This window comes from Tricharina praecox, assembly GCF_024521635.1.
Source record: "Tricharina praecox strain CBS 144465 chromosome Unknown BZA05scaffold_26, whole genome shotgun sequence".
Taxonomy (NCBI): domain Eukaryota; kingdom Fungi; phylum Ascomycota; class Pezizomycetes; order Pezizales; family Pyronemataceae; genus Tricharina; species Tricharina praecox.
Window position 1 is genome coordinate 200,093 of NW_026250428.1, and position 23,686 is coordinate 223,778.

At 51.6% G+C, this 23,686-nt stretch overlaps 6 protein-coding genes across 6 annotated transcripts; 2 read left to right on the forward strand and 4 right to left on the reverse strand.

Moving 5' to 3' along the window:
• Positions 1–2,635: 2,635 nt before the first annotated feature.
• BZA05DRAFT_421318 (uncharacterized protein) lies at positions 2,636–3,689 on the reverse strand (the record flags this gene model as incomplete). Its single annotated transcript, XM_051485702.1, has 4 exons — positions 2,636–3,060; positions 3,237–3,277; positions 3,423–3,556; positions 3,663–3,689. 4 exons carry the CDS (start codon positions 3,687–3,689, stop codon positions 2,636–2,638), a joined length of 627 nt encoding a protein of 208 aa, XP_051336450.1.
• A 1,578-nt stretch (positions 3,690–5,267) lies between these two features.
• BZA05DRAFT_421319 (uncharacterized protein) lies at positions 5,268–5,867 on the reverse strand (the record flags this gene model as incomplete). Its single annotated transcript, XM_051485703.1, has 3 exons — positions 5,268–5,359; positions 5,556–5,645; positions 5,711–5,867. 3 exons carry the CDS (start codon positions 5,865–5,867, stop codon positions 5,268–5,270), a joined length of 339 nt encoding a protein of 112 aa, XP_051336451.1.
• A 2,933-nt stretch (positions 5,868–8,800) lies between these two features.
• BZA05DRAFT_447823 (uncharacterized protein) lies at positions 8,801–10,004 on the reverse strand (the record flags this gene model as incomplete). The annotated part of the gene is made up of 2 exons (XM_051487195.1): positions 8,801–9,505; positions 9,558–10,004. 2 exons carry the CDS (start codon positions 10,002–10,004, stop codon positions 8,801–8,803), a joined length of 1,152 nt encoding a protein of 383 aa, XP_051336452.1.
• Positions 10,005–13,853: 3,849 nt separating this feature from the next.
• BZA05DRAFT_407816 (uncharacterized protein) lies at positions 13,854–14,876 on the forward strand. The gene is made up of 3 exons (XM_051484658.1): positions 13,854–14,332; positions 14,386–14,505; positions 14,554–14,876. Exons 1-3 carry the CDS (start codon positions 13,968–13,970, stop codon positions 14,600–14,602), a joined length of 534 nt encoding a protein of 177 aa, XP_051336453.1. The 5' UTR covers positions 13,854–13,967; the 3' UTR covers positions 14,603–14,876.
• A 618-nt stretch (positions 14,877–15,494) lies between these two features.
• Positions 15,495–17,261, forward strand: BZA05DRAFT_407824 (uncharacterized protein). Its single transcript, XM_051484659.1, has 3 exons — positions 15,495–16,354; positions 16,407–17,101; positions 17,166–17,261. The coding sequence occupies exons 1-2, from the start codon at positions 15,678–15,680 to the stop codon at positions 16,867–16,869; spliced, it is 1,140 nt and encodes a 379-aa protein (XP_051336454.1). The 5' UTR covers positions 15,495–15,677; the 3' UTR covers positions 16,870–17,101; positions 17,166–17,261.
• On the reverse strand, positions 17,262–18,876 carry BZA05DRAFT_407828 (uncharacterized protein). Its single transcript, XM_051484660.1, has 5 exons — positions 18,580–18,876; positions 18,396–18,507; positions 18,178–18,279; positions 17,916–18,123; positions 17,262–17,845 (listed from the first exon to the last, which is right to left on the reverse strand). The coding sequence occupies exons 1-5, from the start codon at positions 18,776–18,778 to the stop codon at positions 17,687–17,689; spliced, it is 780 nt and encodes a 259-aa protein (XP_051336455.1). The 5' UTR covers positions 18,779–18,876; the 3' UTR covers positions 17,262–17,686.
• Positions 18,877–23,686: the final 4,810 nt, after the last annotated feature.

The following is a 23,686-nucleotide window of genomic DNA, read 5'->3' on the forward strand; positions in this document are numbered from 1 at the left end:
GCTAAACGACGCGTCCGCCTTCTCCAGCACTGGATACCTCGACATCACCCTGAACCTGCTTTCACTTTCTTTCCTACACGCGATGACGATGAGGCTGCCGCTCAGCTTCCCCATCCCGTGGCAATGGCGAACAGCATGGACGGTATCATTCGAAACCCAGGGAGGGGGGTGGGGGGACTCGGGAGGGGGGCACGCGGCCGAACCCTCCAGATTTCCCAACGTGCTGGCTTTCGATCACGGTTCCTATGCCACGGCACAACTGGCGATGATGGCTGAGAGGCTGGGACGCTTTAAGACATTGGACGAAGGACGGAGTTCTCACCACGATCATGAGGAACGTGCTACAGATCTGCTCAAGACGCCGCTCGTGGCACCACACTGTGCCGGAGCCTAAGCTGTATGAGGTCTGGTCAACTTGGTCTGGTACGGGGAAGATGACTTGGTATCAGACCTGAGACACCCGCGGCCGTCATCTCGAAGAACTCCGACCGTGACTAATGCTACGTACAACACATATAGCGACCGGCTGTTTCTCCGAAATCGAGCTTCCCTGATAGTACTAGTAGTTCATATCGCCGTTCCATCTCCCTGATTTCTGGGCTTTTCTCCTTCGATTGTAGCCCACGATCATCGGTTTCTATTCTCGAAATCCGTCCCAACAATGCAACCTGTAAACACCCACAACACTCTCGCTCCCAGCCCAACGCTGCATCTGAAGGAAATTTACTGCTGGGGGTGCACCTAGACATTCAACTGGCCATATTTCACCGTGTGCCAACACAGTCAGTGCTCATACTGCCACAAGGCTTTGGTGAATTGGGATGGGAGGATGGTCGAGCTTTGAATGCAGACGTGGGTAGTTGATCTATTTGCTTCCCCGTCCTCAGGCCTCGCCGACATTAGGGGCTCGCTGTCATTTTCCTATGCCCTCCGCCTCGCCGGCTCGGTAGGCCTGTCGCAAATTTAAACAGTGCATTCAAGGAAATGGCTTGTCGCGCGTGCGCAAGTCGGGGCGTCTCCCCCTCTTAGTAGTTGCTACTTTTCTTCTCAAATCGGGCACCTCCTCATTTTTCCTCAACCACTCGCTCCACGCCCGAGTCCGCCGGTTCATTTCTCTTTTGTTTTTGTTTCGTCAATTGCTTGCGACGTACTACACGAGCGATGGTGTTTTCGGCTGCCAGCTTCGCCTATTCGTCAGCCTTTTTGTTTCCTAGGATGCGTTTATGGGGCAGGGCACCATAGATCTCGATAGCGATCTCAGGCTACCTCCATCGAAGTGTGGCGATGGATTCTGTAACCTCGATGGACTCTTGGCTGGAGCAGGGTGCGTCTTGGGTCATCCTCCTAGTGGCAATTTGCACGTCGGTGCAGAAGGTGACTCTGTCGTGGGTGTACCGCCTATCGACGGCCGCTTCAGGCTACGCAGTCCGCTTCATAGGCCTCCCGGTAAAGTCCTACATCGACCTTGTATCCTTTCTATTGGGAGCCGACAGCTTTGTTGCCCGTCCGGGATCCATGCGTGTATATCGACAGTCCCGGGGATTGTGGGCTTTATGTGCGGGTTTAGTCGCGAACGCTTCGCCGATGGTGACCGTCGGACCGTGAAGTCGCATGCTTCTGATACATTCAAGAGCACCGTTTCTTCCGTCCGTCTCAGCTTCCCTAAGAGTGTGGCCGGTCGATAGCCAATCGCACTATCGGCTCCTACCATCAGCTCATGTCTCTCTGAAATCCTGACCGGGCGCTTACTTCGTTCTAGTTGACGGCCGTTTTCTCAACAACCGCTGTCTATGTTGGTCCGTCTTCTAGGGTATTCATCACTCGGATTTTCTTCTCTCTTTGGTCCCCTCGTCCTCTGTCGTCTCCTCATAGGGTTGCCCGTGAGGCCTTAACGTTCTGTGCCGTGGATGGTTTACAGAGTGATGGGAGAAATCAGACAGGGTACATTTTCCTGCGAGCTCTATTCGTCCGATTCTCGCGCCGTGTGTGATGTAAGGTTGAAGAGTTTGAGAATTCGGTTCGATTAGCGATAGTGGGCAATTAGCGACTGCGGGCGATTAGCGAGATCTAACGCACGTACTCTAGTCGCACCAAATCTGTGAAACCATGCCAACCATGGCGGGATACGCCGTGCACCCATTCTCGCTGTTGCAATCCCTCCATGTAATGACTTTAATCGTGCGCGTTCTATATACCAAGGTAGTGAGTACATCTAAGTAATTCATGATTGAAGAAGGAGAAACCCGCTGAGTTTTCTTGACGTGCAATGATCAATCTATACGGAACTCCAAATTTGATCGCTCTAAAACCATCGAAAGCACACAGATATAGAGAAAAGAATGCACATGCAAGTTTGATTTCAAACATCTACCCAACGTAGCTCGCCCTCCCTTGAAATCATCCATCATACAAAAAAAAAGACCGACATAAACACAGCAAAGAAAGTAAAATGAAAGTAATCTGCAACTTCCGCCAACGCCATTTTATCCCACCTAGTCCCAGGATGCGACTATGTGCTCCTGCCGTACGAACTCGTAACTCGTTGAACTCCATATCGGTGTGGGCGAGCTCGAGAGCTCTCACCGTGAGGGTGGCATCGTGGTGCGCCACTTACCGGGCTCGGTCTCGGGCAAAATTAGCTAGTCGAGACCGCAACGAGGTCCGGATCCAAGGTAGCGAATGTCGCTGGAGGATGGCACCTTGGTGGGTATCTGCGGGATCTCCGTATCTCTATCCTGCACAAGGATGGACATGAAGATAATGGCTTTGTCTGGTTGCCGAAACGGTAAGAGAACTCTATGACTGGCCGCGGGAGAATGCACTGTATCATCGAATTGAAGACCTTGGGCTGGTCTGGAACGATCATTGAGAGGAGCACTTCATTGCCTTCTCCCAACCGGGCACGCCCGGCGACGAACCGCAGGCGGTCGAAGTCCATGTTGGCCCCCGAGAGGATGGCGCAGAGGGAGGAGGTCGGAGTGGACGGCTGATGCTCAGCGGCGTATTTCTTGAGACCAGCAAGGGTCAGGGCGCCGGTAGGCTCGACGATGGATCGGGTGTCTGTATATACCATCAGAGCCGAGCCCCGAGAGAGAGACGGAGGGTGGCGGCTCACCTAGGAACACATCTTTGATTGCCGCACAGGTCTCTACTGCGCGATCTTCACTACCTTGGAGGCCAGGGCCTCGAGCTCGAGAGCTCTCTCCTAGATGGTGGCACCGTGATGCGCCTCTTACCGGGCCCCTTCTCGGGCAAGCTTATCAGGCCGAGAACGAAACTAGGCCCGGATCCAAGGTAGCGAATTTCGCTGGAGGGTGGCACCGTGGTGCGTCTCTGCTGCGCGTTATCCGCTACCTTGGATGCCAGTCCTCGGGCTCGAGAGCTCGTTCGAAGCGTAGGCCTTTCCGGTGGAGGCCTTGTACCAGTCGAGGATGCGGCTAACTAAGGATGAGATCAGGAAGGCGCCACCCTCGGCGGCGGCGATGGCCTGCACCTGAGAGAACATCAGGGTGAGGCTGTAGTTGATACCGTGCTTGCTCTGGAGCTCATGGGCGGCCTGGATGCACCGTGGCGCGCCTCTTGGATGTCGTTGGTGATCTTCATAAGCGAGCAATGAGCGCAGACCATAGTGAAGGCCTCGCACTGTGTCGGGTTGAACTTACCGAGCATGAGCGAGGAACTGGTTGCATTTTCAGGCGGGCTGAGTTCGTCACGATGGAGTGGAGATTGTAGTAGTTGAAAGGTGGAGTGAAGAGTGTAGTGAATGAAAGGTGAAGTGGAGGTTGTGACGGACGAGGTTCGCTGTATTTATTGGTAGTTACGTTACGCAAGTGCTTCGCTTAATCGTTCGAAGTAGGGCTTAATCGTTCAAAATCGCGCAAGAGCTCAGCTTAATCGTTCGAAGTCGGGCAAAAGCTAGCTTAATCGTTCCAAGTAGGGCGAGAGCGTAGCTTATGCGTTCGAAATCGCCCAACACGCCTGGGCTCCTTCGGGCTTCCTAGTCTGCGGAAGATTGAGCCTCTTATCTGAGACTCTGAGTATCTCCCAGCACCATTGCTGGTATGGCGACGTAAGTGGGTGCGAGCCGCTGGATAATACGGCCAGTACCTCTCCGTACGGATCATTATGGCGACTTCGGTAACAGGGGTCGTCGGCTTTACGTTCATCTATTGCGCTGTACTGGCCGGTAAGGCTCTATATATGCCATCTGGAGACTGGAGTCAACGACCCTCGAGTAGCGTTCTACATAGACCAGTCCCGATCAAATTTGGGTATGGTCGGCCGACCGGTCTGGTCTATGTAGAACACTGCCCTCGAGTGGCTTGCTTTGCCACCAGATGCCATTAATCTGCCTCCAGATATTACTGCCACCTTTCCAGTATCCTCGGAAGCAACTTCTATCATTGTAGTCACAATGCCGCGCAAGCAATCTCACAGTAGACCGTCTTTCACTGCTATGCGGCTTGCAATCAGTAGAGATCCTGGATTGAAGACGGCGGATTCCATCCAACACTAGGAGATCATGGTTCTGTGAAAGGCTTCGAAACATGCGGGTTTTCCTCAAGAATACTAGGATTTTGTGGGACTATAGTCGACTGAATCCTATACGTAGTGGTTCCATCGAACGATACCTAAATTTGAGATCTTCTAGACGGTGAAGAATATGTGATGGTAAACCGATGTCTTGATGTGAGTTAGTAGGAGAGAAGACTAAGTATCTCGAGAGATTAAAGAAAAAAGTGTAAAGGCGCCTGCCTTCAAAGACAAAACAGGAATGCGTCGGCGTGTTGGAAGGTGTGGCGAATCACCTTAATACCAGCACTATACTGAGGTGTCGGTAGTCAGTGGCGGCGCCGGCAGAAATCGTCGGCAGGAGTCGTTGGCAGGATATAAGAGTCGGTAGATAGCCCTCAATGAAAGAGCAACTCTCATACAAAACATCATACGTTCGAGTGAAACTATTTCCCGTGCCTTTCAACACGGCGCAGTAACATAATCACATTATTTAAGTACAAAACCGCTCATCTACTATAACCAATCTTCTGGCGTACATGATACATCCGTTGTCTGCGCATCGGAGCGCAATCCATTATCCGCACGCCACCACGCCTCAATAGCTTCCTTCTCTTCTCTGTCTTTGAGAAACCTCAAAATCTCTAGATAGCAGTCAGCGCTGGAACAAATCGAGGAGTTCGAGTAGTAGACTGGCGTTGCACATACCAATCTTGAAATCCACCAGCAAGGCGCCGTGGTTGAGGACCCGTTATCTACAGGTACGCAAGGTAGCTCAATCCATCACTCGTCCACCGCGTCACAGTAGGTTCGTCCAGTAGTCTTTCTGCGACAAAGCTCACCACCTCTGGATAGTAGTTAGCGCTGGACAAACATGAAGACCACGAACGTTAGACACGGGTTGCACATACGTTCCGTGAGGTGAACCACCAAGAATTAATGGATAAAGACGTTCCATAAATCCTCGCCGGTTTGTTTTGACCTCGGGAACGTGATTAGTAACATATCTCGGGAGACGGGGCTAGCTGGGTTATACTACATACCGCGGGCCCTGGGGATATTGATCATGGCCTGCTTCAGTTGCCTGTACACGTTATCGAAGAAGTCGCGTTCGCACTCTGCCCTCGCATTGACTAATATCCTGCAGTTACCGAAGGGCTCGGCGCAATAGAGCCACTGGGTAGGCTGCAGCACGTACCTCGACGCTCTAACGCAAGAATGTAGCGAAGGACAATTTCGGGGAGGCGTTCGATGACGTTAGGCAGCAGGGCCGGTTCGTTAGTATGCCGTAGGTACAGCGCGTCAAGTTCGGTGCGCATCCCCTCCGATATGTAGAAGTTCTGTGGGTCTAGCATGTTGTCAGCGTTGGGGGGTATAAAGTCGGAAATTTGAACAGAAAAATATGAGGGAGGTGAGTGATAGATGCGGTCGGAATGGGGAACTGAGAAGAGCGGGGGAAAAGGCCGGGTTTTTATATGATCCATTCGTGCCCCCGGATTACGGTCATAATTAAGTTACAGCACAGGTACGAATAAGCTTTTTTGACACTGTTGAAGTCTAAATAAATTTATTTTTGGCACTGTTGAAGTCTACATAGAGTGTACATACCATATTGAGCCGTATAGCAAAGTCAAATGCATTATAGCAGCCATATTTGAGGTCGATTTTGACACTAGAGTTTTGGGGGAAAAATACTAATATTAATATTTTTTCCCCAAAAATCTTGTCATAAAATAAGGCTTAGTCAGGGTTTTCAAATTTCAGCTCTGATTGTTGAATATGGCTTCCTCAATCCTGAGTGCAGTGAAAATCAGCCCCGACTCGTAAGTCTTCTGTAACCACTACGGGCCCGCCGGCCTTGGAAGTTCGTAAGAGTTCTATATGGGCTCATTCCTGAATACTAAGCAGCACATAATGACTTCTTATGCGACAAGCCTTATCTCATACAATGCTTATCACTTGTTGATGCTCTTCTTTCGTAACCTTATATACCTAAAGTTTAAACTACTCTCCTTCCCCGCTTCCCAGTCCCTCGCCACCATTCCCATACTGACTCCCGCTCGCCATAGTACTGTATCCCCCTACTACTCCTCGTTGTGGAAAACTTGCGGGCATCGAGGGAGTAAGTGGAGGAAGTGATGCAGGAGCTAGGTATCAGCGAGACGACGAAGTGATGGAGGACCTAGGAGGACATGTCAGCGAGAGGGGAAAGTGATGGGGAGTTGTGGCGAGAGAAGGAGCTATTAGAAAGATGAGGAGGAGTTGTTAGAAAGATGAGGAGGAGTTGTTAGAAAGATGAAGAGGACGGGCCGTGGGTTCGCGGGTTTAAAACTTCAAAATAAGCTTCATCATATTTGTCTTCAGAAAACTCTGCGCCTAACAATATGTTAGGACATATCTGGCGGGGTTAATACTGTCGGAGCTGCCTCTCTCTCCCTCTCATCATCATCTACAGAGTACCTAGACGGTCAACCTCCCATCTCCGCTCCCTCCTCTCAACCCGCCGCCGCTTCTCTCAAGCTGGCTGATTTTCGCGTATGCTCTACTAATTCATAAGAGGGATAAGACCCATCGGTCTGAATAAGGCTCACTGAAGGCTTGTATGATGCATGTAAGGAGGTTGAGCGTGTGGTGCTCTAAGGATTTTCTGTCTCGAACTGATATATCCCATAATGCTTCACAAAACCTGCCAGTTTCACAATCATTATTGTACGGCAGTGCTGTGCATTTAAACAATGACGATATAGGACTGACTAAAGCTATGAGGTTTACAAAGTGAGAAGGCCGATTTATGTGATGGTGGTTTTCGCTGCATAGGCATTATGTAGGAGTTACGACAATTTTAGGGAAATGAGAACATCAGCCTTAGTTGAACACAGCCCTTACTGAGGCCTCATGAGCTCAACTCGCTTGTGGCTGGCTTATACGAGGACTGTTTGCCTATTCAAGCCCTACATAAGGCTAACGACTTTTGTACACGGCTCAATATGGTAGGTATCATCCACCAAAAATAAAATTACGATCCGCCCGGAGGTAACTCTAATCATACGGAAATCTTAATGAGCCGCAGATGTCACGATCCAGGAAGCCAGTTTCCCGCCATCTATACAGCGAACCCCAACGGTACTACGTGGAAACACGAATGATTCTGGAAATGCAAGCAAAGTCCTCCAGCCATTGGAAGGATTGTTTGGGAACATGGGAAGACTTACACTGCTGGTGAGATGCACACAGTTGGCTTGGTTCAATCGATTTCTCCGCCACCGCCCTTCACAGACAATTACCTACGTTACGGCACAGATACGAACATGCTTTTTCTGACACTGATGAAGTCTAAATAGTAACCTAAGGGCGAACCCCAGATCTGCCAAGCAACCGCGAAGACGCAACTGCTGCACGGCAAGAAGCGAACTGTCGAGCACACTTAAGAGTGGCATGTGAGCCAGCCTTGAAGAGAGAGAACGAAAGAATACCGCAGAATCATGGTTAGAATCAGAGAATGCGAGTAAAGTTTCAATAAACTTTTGCGTACCCTGCTACAGTATTTGTATATGGATCAATATGTGTACGGTAACGGAGTATCCCGGGACCCAACCCGCTGGCACCACCACACAAGCCCCCCCCCCCCCCCCCCCCCCATCATGTAAGGTAGGCGCTGCATACATACTAATGCACACCGCTCTTGAGAAATTTCCTATCTAGGTATATCCGGCGGACTTTGAAACCCTCACTTAATTGGTCCGTTAGCTTGGGCGGATGTCAAGGGATGTCCAGGGATTCCTTTACGCCATAGCATAGTTCATACCAGAAGCGAGCTCCGTAGCGTGGTAGTTTTTCGCGCAACATCACCGACAGGATCGAGCTCGGAGGGCGGTTATGGAGCTGTCACGACGTGTTTCTGGGTTCAACGGTAGTATATACAGTGACCAGCGGCAGAGGTGAAGACTCAACAGTCCCGATAAACGTAACGAGCGGCGTATTGGATAGTTGCACGTAACGATACTCAGAATTTGTCGTTTCTGCTCGCATGAATATTCCTGCTTCCATTACGATACTAGTAAAGCCCCTTCGGCAAATCAAAACGCCGGCGACCACCCACAAAGCAAACCGAAAGTACAATACCCAGCAGCAAATATGTAAGAAAACGAATACGAAGCATTGCCCTGCCCTGCCCTGCCCAGACCCAACCGATGTCATCTGACCGATTACCATTCATGATTCATCTGATTCCCACCACTAGAACAAAGCAATACAGACTAAAGAAAAACCATGAGCACACTCACTCCACCTATTCTTCTATCTCCTCATCCTTGCACCACCCGCACATACAGTGCCCCTCTGGACACGACTCCTCATCTTCCCGGGTTTCGCTCCACTCCCCGGCTTCGTCGCTCATCGGCGGGCTTTCCTGCACCTCCTCCGCCTGCTCGAGCAACCTCAGGTTGGCGGCGGTGAGGGCATCCCTCGATCCGCGTTGGTTCGGCGTGCGCACATCATGCGATTCCATGTCGTTCCTCTCGCTCACGGGCGAGTCTTCTCCGGAAGCACGGGACATGTATCCTTCGGGGGTGCGGAAAAACCGGAAGGAAGGATCGCGAGCGGAGATTGTAACGCGGCTCCACGCCTTCCTGTAGACAGTGTTTGCGCGTTTGCGCGGGCGCAGTGGGATGTCGGCGATCCCAATCAAGTCGAATATCGGCTCCTTGGCGATGTCCTGGAAGTTGCGCAAGATGAGCTCCTCGCTGGCGGTCGACGGGACTGCACTCGGCGCGACTCGGTACTCGTAGATGTACGCGGCCATATTCGCGAACTGAGTGCAGTACAGCGAACTGGCGGCCGAGTCGAAGATCCTGTCAAGATCTATCTCGCGGTTCAGGACCCGGAATACGTCTTTCGCCACGGACATGTCGAAGCCGTCGAAGAAATCCGTTCTCAGTTCCACGCTCGTTAATCCAATGAAGGCGTCGGGCTCGTGCGCACATATTTCCTCCACCTACCATCCATTTGTCTTCAGTAGTCAAAACAATGATCGCCGAAACACTCACATGGTGGGTGAGGCGGGTGAGCACATCGCACTGCCACTGGCGGTTCCATGCCATTACCTTTTCGACCCCGATGTGGTAGGCCAACGCGCCAGCCGGCTCGGTCACCCCGTGACCCAACGCCCTCGTCAAGATACCCCTGATTGTGTCTTCGTTGGCGAAACCGAAGTGTCTGGCCCAATGGAACTTGCTGAGCAGGTTCAGCCACTCCCAATCGGAGGCCGAAAATCCCGCCAGATCATTATCATCCTCCTCCTCATCATCATCATCCTCATCCTCCTTATCCTCATCCTCTCCAATCCCAGCCTCCCCGCTATCCTCGCCGGCAGTCCGAGGGCCAGCAGGCCGCCGAGTGCTCCCCTTGAACGCCCCCTCAATCATTCTGTGCGCTTCCTGCGCAGTCGCGCCAGCGGGAATGATAAGTTTTCTTAGCAGATAGGCAGTCGACATCTCGATCTTCGCTGTGGTGGTTCTCGCTGAGGTAGTGCTTTCATCGTGTCGATGTATGTCGGCAGGGTGCGCAGAGTTGGAAGCGGGGTGAGGGATGAGGGGTGATGGGTGAGGGACCTCGCCGCCACCGCCTGTCCATAGGGCTGCACATCCCGTTCGGGATCACCGTGCAGTAATAGCGACCTTCCACTCGAGTGATGGCGGCCGGAACAAAAACATTTCTCGTAGAACCCGAAGGTTCGGCTGTGTACGTGGGTAGGATAGAGTTGCAATATTGCATTCGAAATGAGGGAGGTAATTGAAAGGTGTCAGCAGACATTTATTGGGGTGCTTCAAGCCTTTTATATGTGCGGCGAACATCTCTCAACACGCGCCATCCCGCGCCATCACTCGTATCAGCTGGGTCGAATCAGCTAAGACCCAGCTGTCGAGCTCGACGAAGGGACTCCAGCCGTACGCGGCGATGATATCGCAACGGAATTGCATACGAGACATACATATAGCACCAGCTACCACTTGAGTTCTGACACAAGCGTGTGCACTCTCCAAACAACGGACAACTTTAATATCATTCTTGATCACTCGGAATTTCATGGACTGGCGCAAGTTCATAGGCGCAACCCACCATCAGCCATCAGCCACCGCAGCTTCCTGTGGCCAAGTACAAAAACGAGATATGGGATGATCATTCGGTAGTGGCCAGTGGCCACCATACCCGGCTTCTCTTCCGACGCGAAAGTTCACGGGCAGACCCGAATGGCCTGGGTCTTCATACAAGCCACAGTAGCTGATAGGAAAGAAGGCCAGCTGCCAGCGTATCTTCCACGATGTGGGCAGATAATGACAATTATTTCGAGATCTAATTCGTCCCGTGTGGATAAGGAGCGAGGAATCAAACGGCCCGCAAGGGCTGCGAAACTTCGATGGTCTGTCATCACTTCATGGCTCATGTTGTAATCTCAATCCATAATCGTCTCACGTTGGTAAAGACTTCTCACTCCTCCGTTTATCTAGTATGTGTGGATTGATCACTCGTTTACTTGCTTGTTGTGTACGGACATTGGTTTCTTGCTTGGCGTTACGGTAATTTCATATCGTGAGCTTCAGGCTTTCAGCCACTTGTTCGGACAGTCGAATATCTTCATATTTTTATCGTAACTGAATACTAGGGTGGTTATGTGGTTTAATTGACACGTGTACCATGCCAAAAGCCCGCGCTTGGGCTCATGGTCGAATACACAGAATATCACTCGGCTTATAGCCACATTCCCGTGTTGTAAATCGTGAAGGATAGAGTGGTAAACAGATATACTGATACGTAAAAAGAGAATACCGAGAGACCTGTGGGGGTAAGGAGGTAGAGGTAGAGGCCTGTTTATCCTGTGTACCATGACTAAGTATCGAGTGATATATTACACCCCGAGCCGAACGGCTGTCCCTAACCACTCGCTGCCTCTCATCCGAAGGTTGTCGTGCAACGGCAATGCACTATTATTGCGTCTCGGCCTTCGGGTTCAGCGGGAACCCTACATTTAAGTAGGAGAAGTTTCACACTGGACGCCGCGATCCGAAACTGTAGGGTGAGCACACAGCAGAACGCGTGGACAAACGCATAGGCAAACACTCATGCAAGCACTGAGACAAATGAATATACAAACGCATAGGTAGACAAATGCATAGACAAACGCTTCGCGGTCATTTGACATACATATTCCTCCTCTACACAAACGCCGTCACTGACACTACCGTCCCCAAACTGCGTCCTCAAACGTAACTACCCTGAGTATGCATACCGCCCCTGGTAGGTACGCTGTTTTCCGGAGGTACCTGGCCGACTTGCGCAAGAACGCGCCGGCAGCTGTTGCTTTCCGCCATCCGAGACGTCGGTGGTCACGTTGGCAGGTTTCCCCTTCGCAAACGCCGTCACCGTTGTAGTGATAAAAGCCTCGTTTGATTTCACCTCCAATCCTACGGATGGGTCGTTGGTAGGGCCGACAGGTTTCAGTGTTGGCTTTCTCCGGGCTGCCTTCTCTTCCGTTCGGTTGCCTCTAGAACTTACCGGACGAGCCAAAACGTCGATCGATTAGAGACCCATCTTCCTTCCTCACGGTGTCCTCATATCCAGTTTCCAGCGTCGACTCGTCACCGAGAGATGGATATTCGCCGACACGACACAGTACGGTATTTCCCGTCGAGTTACAAACGCTCCAACGCGTGCGGACCCCGGGTCTCCGCTTCCGTTCCGCCCACACCACTAGCGACAGGAAATCTGAAACCACGGCGCGACAGGACGGACGTTTGCACGACTCCGCACGGGATCATACGCAGGCCTCTCGTACATATGGATACCTGCACCCAGCGCTAGTGTGCTCAGTGCTCAGTGCATACGAACGGGCAGATGACTTTGGCAGATGACTCTCGCGGATGACTAGCAGATGACTCTAGAAGACGACTGGCCGACGACTCTGGCAGGTGACTGACAGTTGGCACCACAATCACCGTCACACACTGCCGAAACATACTTCCGGCTCGAGCTAGCAGATGGAAGTCCCCGTTCATACTCATCTTGCGTACATATTCAATTCGATTCTCACTCGATTCTAGTTCTTACTCAATTCGTGTTCGTAGTCAATTCTCGTTCATACCCTATTTCCGTTCGTATCAGCTCGATTCCCGTTCATACCCAATTTCCGTTCGTATCAACTCGATTCCCGTTCTTACTCCAGGTTCAGTCTAGAGGATCACTACAGTGAAGTTTGAATGTAACGATCTTCCGCCGGGTTGAATGGTTCAAGAAATGTCATGATTAGCCGAGAACAACCAACGAACCATCGTGCAGCGATTCCGCAGATCCCAAATCCCACCGGTCCCGTTGGCAACTTCCATGCATGTCTCCACCACGCATGCATATTCTGGCCCCGCATATTCTGCCCCCGCATTTCGCAGCGGACGATAATCCTCCGGCGACTGGTAGATATGGTGGGGGAATCCTAGTCGCGATGTAATGGGACATTCGTGGAAAAATCGAATTTAATTACAAAACGGGTAATAAATAGCGATTTGTGAGATTTGTTTTAGCAAAAAATGGCATTTTAAATTCCCTTTTCGTCCTATTTAGTCCACATTTCAGCCTATTATGGTCCTCAACTCACCTGATCGGGCTGTCCATGGGTCCAGATACACTCAATGATGCTTATGTAATACAAAATGACCGTGATATGTGGCTCATATGTGGCTCATATGTGGCTCATATGTGGCTTGTTGAGCTAGCACCTTCCTCATCCGGAGTTCGGCAGGGGTTAGGGGGTTAGGAGAGGGACATTCGGGGGAGCGCCCCACCAAAATCACTTTTTTTCTAAATTCAAACGAAAATCAACCACGCTTTCTACAATTCAAAACTTGTTATTAAGTGAATCTAAATATCCTGATCTATCGACTAATAACGAGCTTTAAGAATTTGGTGTGGTTTTGGTGAAGGAGATAGGTGTCAAAGTTGGGGGTGTTTTTGCATCGGGACTAGGTGTCCCCCACCATAACTCTATCCTGCAGGCTGCAGCGTAGCCGATGGGATAACTTAGTTATCGCGGCACTCGCATTGGAGAATCGGACGAACTCATGTGGTGGTGAAAGCTAAAAAGCTAAAAACTGAGGTGCTTGATATGCGCTGCCACGATCGCAGCGGTGGGTGGGTGTGGATTCGAATACGAGAAGAAGCATCGCGCTGTCAGTGAGGATTCATACAAACAAGCCATAGACCACTCTAAACGCACCGAAATTCTAGACCCTACATATACAGCAGCGTGGTATATGTAGGTGATGGCACCGTATGCTTGAGATCTCAAGTCGTGAATACGGCCTATCCCCAGCGATGCCCGCCGAGTCACTGGGTGGCTCGGAACGGAACTGTCAACGCTAGTGGTTGCGACCACCGAGCAGTGAACACGTCCATCCACTCATGCTGCCATGCAATTCTGGGGCCTCCATGTTTTTGCCTATTTCTACCGTCACATTCGCCCTCTTTTGCGTATCCAACTTGCTCGTCACTTTCCTGCGTCTCCTTCCTCTATCGCTCTGTTCTTCTGGTCGGTCGCGCTGTTCTTCGGGCCGGTCGCCCTCTTTTTCTGGCCGGTCTCTTCCCCTCTTACGGCGGCGTTTGAGTTTCCACGCCTTCTAAATTTAATATCCCCCGTTCCGTTTCTCTTCGATACTATCCCTAGCAACCTTGAATTGCGCGGAGCAGACCTGCGAAAGATCGTCCAATCATTGACCTACCGTACACGACTGCCAGTCAGCACCTTGAGCCAAGGAGAAGTGGGCAACGCAACCTAGTAGAATTCCTTCGCTTTGGCGAAGCCTTGCAACAGTGTTGACAGCATTGCAGTCGTCTCCTCTTCCTTAGACTTCGTTTTTCCCGACTGCCACAAGCACGTGCGTCCAACGACTGGCGATCCCCGACGCACACCACTGGACCGCGCCCGGGAGAATTCCCTGAGTGTGATATGTTGGTGTCCCCTTCTCTTCCCGCCGAAACCCTGCCTAATTGTTCAAGACGGCCCGCAATAATGACGACACAGCATCGAACTCCCAGTCGCTGGTGAGATGGACTGCAATCACCAACCTCCTAACGCTTCGATGGCGTACACCTAGGTTCGGTGATGATCGTGCAACCCCGTATACCCATAGCATCAGTTTTTATGTTTCTTGGAGTACTGGAGTTCTTTTGGGTTTCACTTTACCTGGGCTGGGTCCCTAATTTCACCATGGGGTTTCTGTTTCTTCCTTAGTGATGGCGACTTCTCGACTGTCTTTTCTTTGGTGATGGTGGTTCTTTGACTGTCGTTTCCTCAGTGATGGCGATTAATTTACTGTCTTTTCCTCTTTCCTCCTGATTTCGGGAGGCGTGCGCGTATATTTCTGGTGACTTTCGTTTCCGCGAAATCGGCGTGCATTAAACTCTGATGGCCACCGTGCCCCTGCCAATGGATGCTGTATCCACCTCGATATCTCGCTGGATCGTGACATTCGGTGAAGCTGCTAAAGAGCGTCATGGTCGGAGAAAGTCCCCTGTAGACTCCGCATTACCCCCACAAAACAAATGTTCTTCCAATCAAGGCCCTGTGCATATCTCCGCAAAGATCCGTGCTGTAGGCGGCTGAAATATGCTTCTTGGAGGGTGGTAAAAGGAACGCATAACTGTATGCAGAACCGTTCATTCAATCACACAGCGACCCCGCACACTGCGGATCCCGGCAGGCTGTATTGAGGGGAATCTGAAAGCCATAAAACAAACGTTTTGTTTCTCAGTTGCGGACCCTTTCTGGAAACCCGTCGTATGAAAAGCCCCTAGTCTTTCCCTAGGCCCTGGGAGCGCTGTAGGTGCCAGGTGGCGGTGATGGTGTCGCGCATTTGACTAGCGTTGTTCGCGCACGTCGAAGCAGGACACCACATGACTCAGCGTCTCGTTGTGTAGAGTACGTACGGTATCTACTCCCGCTCGTGTTACACTCCTCATCCACCAATCCTTCCCCCACTACCCGCCCTATTGCTCGCCACCAACTTTCTCCAAGTCCTCGATCCTCCGTAGCTCCGCATAGCAGCAGGCGCCTCTCGAAAGCGACAGTCGAAGTGGGCGTAGCCTGTGAGACGCGTTTAGCTAGCTTGTCCGACTCGACGATGGCAACCATGGACCTTACAATACTCTACCTTCGCGATCCGAACGACGACGCCCGGCTCTCGCTTCTTTCCGCCGCCGAACAGCAAGCCATCAGAACCTCCAGATCTGGCGACCTCGCAGCCGTCGATCCGTACGACTACACGTGCGACCACGTTCTCCGCGTCTTCGAGGGCGTCCTCGACTCTAAGGATTTGCAATGCATCCGCCATCATGAGATCACCGGCGCTACCCTTCTCAGACACGCCTCCTTCGCACAGTTGAAGGAAGACTACGGAATCTTTCGTATGGGATCGAGAACCAAGATCCTGTTGGTTTCCGAGCAGCTTCGGCGCGACAGCAAGCACTGTTGGGAGCTCAGCTATGCAAGAGGCGGTATTCAAGAGGAGGAATACTCACCCACCACCACTCCACAAACTACGTTCCCACGGGCGGCCACTCCGCCGGCATATCGAGCGACAGCTACACCTGAAACAGCGGCTGCGTGCCCACGGGCCAAGGCCTCGACCCCTGTTCGTCGCTTCTCGCCGTTTCCGCCCCTCAGGCTGTGGGCGCGGGACTACCCGCTAGTAATCACCAACCCGATCCGGCGCGACGACGGCCGCCCCTTTTGGGCTGACAGTACCGGGACGATATTCGAGCCGGAAGTGTGGAAATGCGACGACGGAATTGCACGGAGAGGGAAGACGATGTCCTCGAACGTTGTGGTCTTATGCTGACATTTCCCCAATAGGCTCAGTCGAGATCTCTGAAGACGAAGCGGTCGGCCTGGCCACAGTCGCATCCCAGACTCCTCCGTCCGAGTCCACTACTGTCATCAGCGATCGCGAGATGACCGCAGCAGCAGAGCGTCAGCAACATCGCACACCGACCGCTACATATCGATTCTGTACTCTCTCGCCTCCGCCGTCGCCAGATGGTCTTTCGCACGATCTGGTTGATGGGGACGACGGCGACTGGAGTCCAAGCACCCTAGACCACGAGCCGTCGCCCGAAATCCATCTAGGAGATAGTATTGACGCAACCGACGGCGAATGGAGTCCTCGCATCTTTTCCGAACCGAGGAGCCCGCGCACCGCTTCCGAAGCGCCTACGACTCCGTTCAGTGGCTGCAAGGAAGTGGACACTGAGTCATTCACGCTATGGGCCAAACGATTCGCGCCGGGATCCCAGGATACAGACTACCAGGACTAATCATCCTGGTCGAAATGAAAGACGGCGATCTCGCAAAGGCGCCGATGTCACGCACCAACCCTTTTATCCATAACTCTACGAGATTCAAATCGCACCCACTAGACAGCAGTTTCACGATATTCTTACCTTAACCTATATTTTGAAGATACGAACTACCCCCAGAGTGGGGTCACATGTTGTCCGTTGACACGCTCCCGCGGCGAGTGCATCATCCCCTTCGATAAAGCGCGATGTAAGCCGCACAATCCATTACAAAGACCGGTGGACCAGTGCACTAAATGTCAGGATTTCGGAAGATCAATGCGAGCGGTGTAAAAGAGCCTACTCTACACGGACTACCGCTGCGTGTGAAGTACTGGTACATAGAAATACATTTTGAAAGCTACAACGCATATCCAAGTGAGAACAAGCCGGTGAGGAATGGTGATCCGTAAAAAAAAACGCCGTGTCGAGTCGAGTGTCGAGCCATGAAAGATTCCGATTGGGCAATCAATGATTTTGACATCCCAGATCTCCAACTTCCCTCGGTCAACCCATAACCAACATACGCGCAACCCCAACGCGTCGCACCGCCATCACCGTGATGTTTTAGAACTTTTCGGGGGTGAGATCCTTGCCATGCCATCCTCGAGCCACTCCAGAGTATCCATAGAGTAGAGAACCCCGGAAAAAACACGCCTGTCTACTATAGTGACCCAGCACGCCCATTTATTGTACACGGATTTCTAAATAGCTAGAGTACACATACCACCACGCGTCACCACGCGTAGGGGGTTTTTGACATACGATCTATCGCATCCACCTCGCTCGTCGCTGCTTACATGTAAGTGGTGGTCTCGGTGGTCGTGCCCCAGACATGCCACGGCTGGTCCGTGCCAGCGATCCGCTTCTTCTCGACGACGATGTACTCGATCACGGGCTTGGGGATGTCAGTGCCCTCCACCACCTTGCCTTGCGGTGTGTATCTCGTCACGCTCTGGTTGGTTCCCCGTCAGTATCTCCACAGCAGGCAATGGATGGATGGATGGATGGATAGACGAGCGCACCTGCAGCGAGTGGATCCGCACGACCGCCTGCTGTCTGCTCAGCGTCGTGCCGGCATAGTGCGCCGCCTTGTACGAGACGATTCTCGGGCGCTCCAGGTACCTGTGCAGCGTCCACTCCACGCGTGTCTTCCCCCGCGCCATCAACCGCTTCTTGAAGGAGTCGAGTAAGCCCTCGCCGCAGATGATCCGCAGCGAGTCCACGTCACCCCTATGGCACCGTTCTCATCAGCGCCAGCCGACCGACCTCCGGGGGACAACTCACTGCGCGAATGCGTTGTACATATCGACGTGCAGCGTGACGGCCACGTTCTTCGGCTCGCGGATGCGGATCTTGGTTTTGGCCATGTACATGAACACGAGTTTGCTTTTTGTTTCGCCGCATTTCAGTCTTTGTCGCGTTTCTCGGCGCGGTGTGTGGGGTGTGGGTGCGGGGCGCGGGTGGTTGATGTGGATGGGTGGGTGGGTAGGTGGGTTGCTTACTCTCGCCAGTCGACCATGCGTGCCTTCGCGCGCGCCCACTCGAGCTTGAAGCGCAATGCGGGGGTCATGATGAGCGACGGGAGCTTCGCGCCCGTGGGCATGATGAAGGTGTCTACGCGGCGGCGGAACGGTCAGCCACTCGCGAACTCAACACGACCGCAGTACCGGTGGGGAGGAGGCGGACCCGGGAGCAATCCGAGATCGGCAGGGAGTTCGCCGAGTTCCTGTGCGGCAATCCGGTGGCTCTGCTGCGGCCGCACTTTGGGCATTGGCAGCTGCGTGCCGCGGTTTCCCCCCTTGTAACGGACGTTGCGAATCGCCGACAGGCGCAGGACTGGCCGCACGGCGGAGGCAGAAGCGGAGGCGACAACCCGGGGCAACATCGTGGCGTGGCGTGCGTGGCGGGGTGCGTTGGATGGTGAGTGATGGTCGTGCGTATGTAGGTGCGTGCGGAATAATGGCCCCACCACCAAAAAAAAAAGTTGCTGCGGCTCGGCGATAAGGTAATCTAATCTGCTGGCACTAGTTAAGCGGGTGTCTTTCATCCAGGGTGCTTTTGTAGTCCGTCACCCAAATATCTATCAATTGACGCGAATTCTTCTTCGGTATCGGATCAAGATATGATAATACATTTGACCATGATAGGCTGGAATGTGGAACAGCAGGCAGGTATGCTCGCGTGAGTATCACTAGCTCTCGGATGAGTGGCACGAATCGTGTCTCAGCAGTTCACGTGACCGTGTGATTCCCGAAGTACTAGGGAAAGAAAACATTTTGGGGTGGAGTCTGCTGGTTCTGCAATCTCAAAGGCCAGGCAGTAGTTGGACTGAATGTAATCTGAATGGTCGTTCAGATTCCATTTGGATTCAGCGACACTATCCGCACCGCGGGCGGCTCTTCGTCCACTGAAGGTATGTACTGGCCGGTGAGGCAGTGTCCCTTCTTCAACTAGTATAGCCTCGAGGTCAATCACTTGAGGCGGCCAAAGGCTGCCCACACAGCCATTGATAGAGTGCTTCCTGATCGAAACAACGCGTGATTAGTACTCACGTAGAGCAGTAGTCATAAAAGATCACCCGTGCCATGATACCATTGACCAACATGCCAATCTAACGGAGTTTAGAAAACAGAGATTATGCACATAATCCTGTGGCAATCGGTCCTCGTCTGGGGCAACCCAAACAGCCATCAATAGAGCGCGGCATGATCAAGACAACGCATGAATAATACTCACGTAGAGCGTGATCATAGTGGATCACTCGTTCCAATGAACATCATCGCGCTCTAACAGTCTAATCGACGTAATACCTGTGCCATACTCTTGTATCTATCAATATTCATCCGTGATAACTCAAATTATCATTGATAGAGTGTGGCCTGATCGAAACAACGAGTGATTGGTACCCTCCCGGAGGAATAGGCATGGAAAATCACTCGTACGATCGAAAATTATTGCGATCCAAATTTTTGTAAAAGTAGAAGGAGGCCGTATGTGACATTGAATTGGTGTTCTCTCCCCCACATAAGTACCAGGGGGCTCATGTACGGTCTCTCGTGCGGATCAAGAACCGCTGTTTCAGCACCACGCATCCGAAGAGTAAACCGGACCCCGCGCTCATCAGAACACTGCATCGCATGGCGAGCCCAGCAGCGTGCCCTGTGGCAGAGAGTGAAAAAAGAAAGCCGATTTTGAGATGTGGACAGGGGGAATTACGGGGCTATTGGATGACGGATGTTGCAGCGATGCGGGACTCGGGAGTTCATTCGGGCAATATCTGTGGACTGGATGTATACCTATCTAGATTCTAGACTACCTAAACTGTGTCTGAATGCGGCCATAGCGGGAGACCAGGCTGGCTCTGCCTCTAAAGAGTGCCAGGCTTTCTCTACTTCCAGAGCGTACCAGAGACGTCTAGCAAACGGCAGCAAAGAAGGTTCCACTTGACACAGCTGAAATTGAAGAACGCGTACTCCAAAGGCCGGTGACGTCAAAGCCGCGCGCGCAAGTGTGGTGTTCAAAATTCTCCACGTGGCGAGTCTGGTCATGAAATTGTAGAGTAAAATGACCATCAATTTCATCCCTGCGGCGGAAAGCCGATCTGGCTGGTGGGCCGAGTAGGTGGCCTCTATTTCTCCACAAGACGTTGTGCCACGGAAAGTTTCTCCGCCATTCTCTCGTTTTCGCAGACACACGCACTCGTATGCACAAGCTTTTACCGGCGGCTCAAGAAGCTTATATGAATGCCGCTGGCTCCTCACCTACAGCTTCGCCGGCTCCCGCCGTGTAGATGATTCGTTTGCCACACGCGGAGGCCCCAGATCTCCCAGACGCCTTGATGACTGCAAGATCCTAGTTTTTTATTACATCATGTGGATTCATCCTTCAGTTACTACACACCATGTACCATATTGAGCCGTGTACTAAAGTCGTTAGCCTCATTTAGGCCTTGAATAAGCCTATGAAATAAAACAGTCCTCGTATAAGCCAGCGATAAGCACGTTGAACTCGTGAGGCCTCAGTAAGGGCTGTGTTAAACTAAGGCTGATGTTCTCATTTCCCTAAAATTGTCTTAACTCCTACATAATGCCCAAGCAGCGAAAACCACCATCACATAAATAAACATTCTCACTTTTTAAGCCTCATAGCTTTCATCAGGCCTATATCTTCATTGTTGAAATGCACAGCCCTGCTGTACAATAATGACTGTGAGACTAGCAGGTTTTGTGAAGCATTATGGGATATATCAGTTCCAGACAGAAAATCCTTACAGCGCCACACGCTCAATTTCTTCACTTGCATTATACTAGCCTTCAATGAGCCATATTCAAAACCATGGGTTCTATCACTCTTATGAGTTAGCGGTGCATATGGGAAAATCAGCCTGCTTGACACCGGCGGCGGCGGCTCGAGAGGAGAGGGCGGAGATGGGAGGTTGACCGTCTAGGTATTCTGTAGATGATGATGAGAGCAGTGTTCTCCATAGTCCAGTCCGGACTGCCAAGATCCAGTCCCGTCCGTGCCTTTTTGCGGACGGGATGAAAGTAGCCCGTCCCGTCCGCCAATTTCCTGGACGAGGTTGGACTGCAGTCTGGTATTGAAAAAAAATGCCACCATTTTCAGCACTTACCCCACCAACTTTGATAGTATTTCCCACTCTCATGTGTTGAATTCCGTCCAATGCCAGCAAAACCGTGACCGGCGACACCATCTTCGTCCGGCACCAGAAATGCCACGCCACAATCTTCGTCTAGGAGCAATAATCTGCGCCACAATCTGCGCCACAATGTTTGTTTGGTGCCATCAACGCCGCGGTGTCATCTTTAGCCCATGCGCATATGCTTCCCTCGGCAACTACAACCGCCGATAATACGCCGCGGGCTTTCAATCGTGATTTCTATCGCCTTGTACCAATCTTGGCAGTCGACTGCAGTCGACTGCAGTCCGTCCCGTCCGACCTCACTGGTGGACTAGTCCGTCCGACAGACACCTCCGGCCGAACTGGATGTATGTAGTCCAGTCCAGTCCAAGGCCCAGGATGGACGGACTGGACTATGGAGAACACTAGATGAGAGAGAGAGGCAGCTCGGACAGCATCAAACCCGCCAGATATGTCCTAACATATTATTAGGCGCAGAGTTTTCTGAAGACAGATATGACGAAGCTTATTTTGAAGTTTAAAAACCCCCGGCTCATCCTCTCGACGATAAATCCTCCTCCTCTTTCTAACAGCTCCTGCTCTGGCTACAACTCCCACTCTCGTACCCCCCCTCCCTCTCTCTCCCCCTCCCCCCCCGCAACGGCAACTGCTAATCCCACCGCAACTGCTACTGCTACTCCCGCTGATATGTCATCTCTCATATAGCTGCTACTCCCGCTGCAGCTCCTCCTTTCGCTAACAGCTTCGCCATCAATCCACCACACCCCCATTGACTCGAACGACGAAATTGCCCGGCTGTAGGTCGAAGACAACGAGCTGTAACGTGACACGTGTTGAAACGAGATGAAGATGTCAATTGAGACTATGGACAGGGCAGTGTTTATATACACAGCAAGCGGCCAAATTCCCTGGTGCCGAGTCCATACTTTAAGGTTCCAGATGCTGAATCCGCCTCTAGGTTCTTGAAGCCGGATCCAGCATCTAGGTTCGGTCTTCCGATCGCTCGGCCGCCTACGGCGCCACCAGAACCCACCTCAAAATCTAGGTTCTGCCATCCGATCGGGCATCGCCAGAACCTGCCTCGACAACACGGCGAGGAGTAGTAGGGGGGCACAGTATGGTGAGTGGGGGACGGTATGGGAATGGTGGCGGGGGACTAGGGAGCGGGGAAGGAGAGTAGTTTAGGTATATAAGGTTATAGAGGCATTGTATGAGATAAGGCTTGTCGCAGAAGAAGTGATTATGTGCTACTTAGGATTTCAGGAATCTTTATGAGCGTATAAGCCTTACTAATCCTTATTTTTCAAAATTCCCTACAGAGCCCATATAGAACCCTTATAAACTTCTAAGGCGGGCCGGCCAGTAGGCGTTGCAGAAGGCTTACGAGTCAGGACTGATTTTCACTGTACTCAGGATTGAGGAAGCCATATTCAACAATCAGAGCTAGAATTTGAAAACCCTGACTAAGCCTTATTTTACGACAAGAGTTTTGAGGAAAAAATACTAATATTAGTATTTTTTCGTCAAGAGTCTTGTGTTAAAATCGCCCTCATATCTGCCATAATACTAACGACTTTAGTACACTGCTCGATATGGTAACTAGAAGACTTCCCACGGACGAAATCCAATCGCGACTTAGGCTTGTTCTCGAGTATTTTTAATCTTGCAATGAACCAACCAACAGTGAGGTAGTTGCAAACCGAGCTGTCACTTCAAGTGGCTCGACAGACTAGCACAAAACCAGTTCGACTGGTTCGTTTAAACTTAAAACGCTTGGAATCAAAGATCGTCATCAGTTCTCACCAGTAGTCTGCCACTATTACGCACTCCAAATGACGCCGACCTCAGGACTCTGTGAAACTACCATCGAAGTGGTAGCAATGCGGTATAGAGTAACCATGTCAGCCGTTGCGTAGCAGTACCAGGCTGTTACGTTGGGTGCATACGAGCATGCGGTGGTCAGTGATTTCATGGCTGTGCAAGTTGTTACCAAAGTTTCATTCAAACTGTCAATGCGAACAGGTTGACCTTCAAACTGGGTCAAAAAATCATGAGTAAACTGCACCAACTGCAAATCTGACTGTCGGAAAATTAACTGAACCGCGTAATCTACCCGCCAATCGAGCCAGTTCG